Source organism: Petaurus breviceps, unplaced genomic scaffold (genome assembly GCF_028583685.1).
Source record: "Petaurus breviceps papuanus isolate PSGF00001 unplaced genomic scaffold, PetGlider_PUasm1.0 77, whole genome shotgun sequence".
NCBI classification, from domain to species: Eukaryota; Metazoa; Chordata; class Mammalia; order Diprotodontia; family Petauridae; genus Petaurus; species Petaurus breviceps.
In genome coordinates this window covers 2,233,061-2,239,433 of record NW_027186492.1, presented here as the reverse complement: position 1 = coordinate 2,239,433, position 6,373 = coordinate 2,233,061, and the positions used below count along the sequence as shown (strand labels likewise).

General features: G+C 39.0%; 1 protein-coding gene across 3 annotated transcripts in view; it reads right to left on the bottom strand.

The window, feature by feature from the left end:
* EIF2AK4 (eukaryotic translation initiation factor 2 alpha kinase 4) overlaps positions 1-6,373 on the bottom strand; it is a 111,518-nt gene that overhangs the window by 88,079 nt on the left and 17,066 nt on the right. For all 3 annotated transcript variants that reach the window (XM_069105722.1, XM_069105724.1, XM_069105723.1), the window contains exon 4: positions 2,862-3,035. In XM_069105722.1, the coding sequence (XP_068961823.1) occupies positions 2,862-3,035 (174 nt within the window). The remainder of the gene's footprint in view (positions 1-2,861; positions 3,036-6,373) is intronic.

Below are 6,373 nucleotides of genomic sequence, written 5' to 3'. Positions count from 1 at the left end.
GCAATTTCAGTTGAGTGTTGAGGAAAGAAGCCAAAATGAAAGGGATTGATAAGCAAGAGGAGAAGAAATGGAGGTGATGAACACAGATAACTTTTTCTCAAAGTTTAACTGTAAAAGAGGTAAGATAAGGATGATACATAACTTGAGGGTCAAGGGAGGTCTGGAAATGTTTTTAGGTAGCAGGGGGCAGGTCAAAAGGGAGAGAATGAAGATTAGGAAGACAGAAGAGAGAGTTGTGGGGACAATTTATCAGAGAAGAAGGGAAGGGATAGGATGAAGGGTACATATAGGGGGTTGGTCTGGGCAACAAGGGCCATGTCTTCAATAAACATTGGAGTAAAGAAGAAAAGAATGGGGAATGATGCCAAGGTGCTTTAAGATGTAGATTAGGGGAGGAGTTCTCAGTGAATGGTCTCTATTTTCTCGATAAAATATGAGGCGAAGCCTTAACAGACAGAAAATAACCCATTACAAATATGGAAGTTCGTTCTTCCTTCCTTCCTTTTGCTTTTTGGAGGGGGGAGGGCAGGGCAATTGGGGTTAAGTGATTTGCCCAAGGTCACACAGCTGTAAGTGTTAAGTGTGAGTGCAGACTTGAACTCTGGTCCTTCTGACTCCAGGGCTGGTGTTCTATTCACTGCACCACCTAGCCACCCCATATGGAAATAATTTCTGAATCAGCCATCTTTGTGTAGTTAGACCATAGCTAGTTTGAACAAACATCCAAATCAACACTAAAATAGAAGAGAGAATGAAAAAACAATAATGTAACAACTAAAATCATTTTCACCTGATCAAGTCAGTAAGATACTGATATAAAAAAATGGATAAAGGAAAAGACACTGTGGATTATCACTACATTCTACAGAGGTTTCATTGACAGAAAATAATAATTACAATTAGGTCAAAGGAAGTCCTTAGGACTTCAAAGAAGATGTACTCACTCAGCAAACACTTCAACTTCCTGTTAAATAGAGAGAAATAGCAGCTAATGGTCATACCAGTTTGCAATAAAAACTCAGTTAGAAAACATTAAGGAAGGGGGTGGCTAGATGGCACCGTGAATAGAGCACTGGCCCTGGAGTCAGGAGGACCTGAGTTCAAATCTGACCTCAGAAACTTAACACAAAAACTAGCTGTGTGACCTTGGGCAAGTCATTTAATCCCAACGGCCTTCCAAAAAGAAAAAAAAAAAAAAAAAAAGAAAACATTAAAGAAGATGGTAGTAGACTGGGCAATCTTAGATCATAAACTATCAAGAACAGTAGAGAGAAAAATGACTCTGCAGAAGTTTGGTCTGAGACCCAATTAGGCTAGGCCATCCTAAGTACAAATGAAACTAAAACAAAACAAAACACAACAAATGGGTGAAAAATGAAATAAATCTGTTCATGTTTTTATGAAGACCTATTTTCATCATTTATCACAGTATAATTATAATCATATACATTTGGCCTCTCACCTCAGTTCATGATATGCTAAGTGATAAAGGAGAAATAAGATTTAGAAAGATTCTGAGAAACACAGTTAGGTTAGACCAAGATAGTTGTGCTGGAGGAAATAGAATTCTGAAGACATCAAGGGATCAATTTTCAATGGAATTAAAAGTAGGAAGACATCAAATAGTATGAAAAAATCATACTGTACATTACTACCAAAAAAAAAAAAAAAGGCAGTGAAGAGGATATCCTTAATTACTAACTCATATGCTTATTTTCTCATTTCTATAAAATCTTTGAGAATGATTTCATAGAGATCATGACAAGTATGAGAAAAAAATCAGCATGTTGTCACAAATTATTTTATACAGCAGACTATTTCTGCAGCCTACTAAGTGAAAAGTATAGAAAAATTTTAAAAATCCCAGTTTATTATTACTTTAAACAAACAAAACAAATTTGACTTGGTAGGGCAAAATGTAGCCTTACAGGTTCTCCTCCATCAAGTTGCCTCTCATTTAGGCATATGTTAAGATCATATAGCCAGAGATATAATTTTGCTCAGAGATCCCCTAATATCAAGTGATACACGATACAGGGAAATGTGTCTTTGCCAAAGGTATTTGCCCCTGTCATGAAGGATGAGCTCCACTGAGTTGAAATGGAATAAGCATTCCCTATAAACAGACAACAAGAGTTTCCAGATGCTCCTGTTTCAGAAGGTATTGTGCTGACTGTATAAGCCTCAGAACTTCTCTCTCTATATATATCCTTGAGAAAAGCTCAAGGTCCTTAAAAAGTCAGTCAATCTCAGAGCCAAATGAAAGACTTATCCCACAAAGGACTAGCATGCTTTTAAAAACAAGACCTGACTTTCAGAAGTGTCCTTAATACACCACATTCGTTTGTACAATTGTTTTAAAATGAATTGATAAATAATGGTTTTTCTAGGGGATGGGGGAAGGAGTGGGAAAGAAGTAAGTGATTCACACATTTATTCTACTGGCTGTTTCAGAGAATTGGTGGGTCAGGTCATTCACCAAATAAGCAGTTACTTCTGTGGGCCCTCTTCTCCTGGGTTGGCTCAACCTTACTGTAGGCAATCTGTGGCCAGCGAGCATGAGAATGGCAAGTTTCTTTAACAGGCATGATGAGGACGGTCACCAGTAGATTCCCATGAAATCAGCCATTTTCAGAAAGACTACCGCAAGTGCAAGTGGGCTGCTGTAGCTGGGTCAGAGGGTACTGGGTGGGGCGGGAGGAGAATGGCTGCTCAAGGCTGAGGGAAGGAACTTGCTAAGCTCATTTTTTCCATTAACGCGTCTGACCCGGACCCTGAGAAGTAGAATGACAAAGTCTGCAGGAGCAGACGATCCTGAGAAGCGCACAACCCGCCACACTCCCTGCTCCCAGCTCTCCTACCACTTGCTCCTCTTTTTGCTTTGCTTCCAACAGCCGCTGTTGCTCCTCTTGGGCCTGTCTTTCTTGCAGCTTTTGATGATTCTTTAGCATTTCTTCATGAAAAGACTTAGAGGGCGGCTTGTTATGTTCGCTGAGGAATGACTGCACGTGATCTGCCAGTTCAAATATCATCACCTACAAATGTGAACCAAAATGAAACTCAGTGGGCATAGAATTTAAAGCAGTGGCCCAAATAGCATAATACATAACAGTAAACAACAATAACAATAAAAAGATAGATGTGCTGGATAACATTCTGTAATGGGAATGCAAATTTGGAAGATCTTCCCTGCCCCTAGGCTAAAGTGCACCTGGAGCCTGGGTAGGGAGGCTTGTTTTTCAGTAGATACTTCTTGATTGGCCAGTGAGTCAATAAGGTTGTTACACTCTCTGAGCCAGGAGAAGGCTACATAAGCCCTGAAGTGTAGCTTTGTTTTGGGGCTCACTTTGAGAAGTGTTCTGTGATTTGATCTGGACTCTGGGAAGCCCTTGTTCAGGGCCCCCCGCTTTGAAACCCAGATGTTGTTTGATATGGATGTAATGGTTGGACAGTTTGGAAATCTGTCTACTTGATCTGTTTCTGTCTTGATAATTCTGCCTGTATATTCTGAAGTTCGGGGTGCTGACCTCTTTCCCCTGAACTAGGTAAACGATACATATTTGACTGATTAAAGTAAGCTTGTTAACACATTTTGAGTTGCTTTCCTTTAACAAAGCAGATCTAAGAACCTGTGTTGGCAGACACCCTGGGGATGCTGGGGTGCTTGCCGCTACACATTCTGATAGGATGCTTTCTGAACTATGGTTCTAACATATTAAGCAAGGAACAAATCATGTCAGCAAACCAACATTTTAGAAACTATTGTTACTAAGACAAATTACTTCTGTCATACAATAAATTGTGTCAATAGTACTTTCCAGGCACACTTAATTTATTGACCTTTTTCTGTACAATAAAATTAAAGCAAAGACTTTTTTAAAAAAAGGTTTCATGAAATTAGAACATTTTGTTTTGAAATACCAGTTAGTACCCCATCACCTTCTGAAGTAAAAGAAAAAAAGGCAAACTGTCTAATACAGTCATACTAGTAACTTCCTAATATTTTAGTCTATTAGTTGAAAGGAAGTGTGGTTTAACGTTAGTAATTTGGAACTGACACTGTCCACTGCACTTTATTTGAATTTTATCTCTTTTTAGATTATTGTTGTTAATGTGCACACTACACTGGTCTTAGGAGTTTTTTTTTTTTCATAACCTGAAGATGTCTACATCCTCCAGTGCAGTGATGCCTCCTTTGCTGAAAATAAACATTATTAGCATCAGAATAATCAGAACAGTCATCTGCTTTACTAGTGTAATAAGAATGTAAATTTTGAAGATCTTCCCTGCCCCTAGGCTAATGTGCACCTGAAGCCTGGGGTGGGAGGCTTGTTTTTCAGTAGATACTTCTTGATTGGCCAGTGAGTCAATAAGGTTGTTACATTCTCTGAGCCAGGAGAAGGCTATATGAGCCCTGATGTGAAGCTTTGTTTTGGGACTCACTTTGAGAAGTATTCTGTGATTTGATCTGAATTCTGGGAAGCCGTTGTTGAGAGTCCCCCGGCTTTGAAAAACCCAGAATGTGGAAACCCAGATGTTGACTGGGTATGGATGTAATGGTTGGACAGTTTGGAAATTTGTCTACTTGATGTTTCTGTCTTGATAATTATGCCTGTATACTTTGAGGTTCAGGGTGCTGACCTTTTCTCCTGAACAAGGTAAACGATATATGTCTGACTGATTAAAGTAAGCTTGTTAACCCATTTTGCGTTGCTTTCCTTTAACAAAGCAGATCCAAGAACCTGTGTGAGCAGGCACCCTGGGGACACTGGGGTGCTTGCTGCAACAACTAGATGGCCTAAGACACTGAAAATATTCTGTAGGTGTAGGCTGGCACAAAAAGACCTCACTTTCTGTCTACTGGGAACAAGGCCAATAGGAAAGCAGATCAGATATTTCGAAAGGATTTAATTTTATTGCTGATGGGGTCTTCACAGACTTAAAGAAAAAGGATCCTTGTTCCCTCAAATGACTAGTAAGCCAATCTGTTGCACACCACATGCCTACAGATCTTATCTGAGCTGGTGAGTTAGTAGAATTGTAAAACATTTGGAGAGCTCTTGTGGAAGAGAAAAAGAATGGTGAGTATATACCTCTTCATAGAGATATGGGAATCTATTTCTGGGTTTCTTTCCCCTTATTTCTGCTGAAACAAAACACTTTAAACACTTTCTATATTTTGAAGATTTCTAAAGGAAAATACCAGGCTGGGTTGTGAGTCAGTAAATTCTGTCATATACAAAATTGCAGAAATCAGGAGAGCTTGTACTGGGCACCTACTTTCTCACAGAAAATGAGAAACAAAGAAATCAATTATGTTGGGTTATCCACAAGAGATACTGTTTCTTTTTAAAAGTCTTTTTAAAAACAAAGCTGGGGCAGGTAGGTGGTGCAGTGAATAGAGCACCAACCCTGGAAATCAGGAGAACCAGAGTTCAAATACAGTGTCAGACACTTGATCACACTTACTAGCTGTGTGACCTTGGGCAAGTCACTTAACCCCAACTGCCTTGCCTTCCCCTACTCCAAAAAAGAAAAAAGAGAAAAATACACCTGGCAGCAGTAAATGTTGGAAAGTGTTAAGACCTAAGAAATGCTGAAGAAGCAAACAGAAGACTTTCCAGCCAGTCAAAAAGAGATGATTTCTTAGAGTGAAGGTATTTAGCACCTGAGAAACAAGTTGCTGAGGTTTGTTAGTTCAACATGAGAGTAAAGAGAAGAAAAAGTCTCTGTTTAAATACATCTTTAAAGAGGTTTTAAAAGAGGGAAAGGACAAGGTTAACAGTTGATTTTAATTGTGAAAGTTAAATGTAATTTCTTAATTGTTAATTTGTAAAAATTAATTTGTGAAAGAGCATCTCATATTCAATATTTTGGTATTCACATACTAATTATATAACCTTTCATTATTTAATAAAGAGACTTCATCGTGGCTACTCTTGTTTTAAGCAGCTGCAATTTAGTGATTGAATCTGACTCTCAGTCACAGAAACACAGGACCATAAAACTTTACCCCTGCTCCACATAGTAGCAGTGTTAAGTATATTCCAGGAAAAATGAGGATTCAACCACTGCGAAAGTGAATAGCTTTGTGACACCAGTCCAATTCAGTCAGTTTTGGTGTACCCTGAAAAGTTATTCATCTTGATTTATTCCAGTCCACAGAGGAGGCAATGTGGCACAAGAAATGGGTTAAAGACCTGCCTCTAACACTTATTTAATGTGTAACTATGGGCAAGTCACTGAGTCTCAGTGCCCCCAGGCAACTCTCCAATAAAACAATCAGTCTAACTTTCCCAATTTGTGCCCCCAAATCCAAACACACACACACACACACACACACACACACACACACACACACACACACACACAC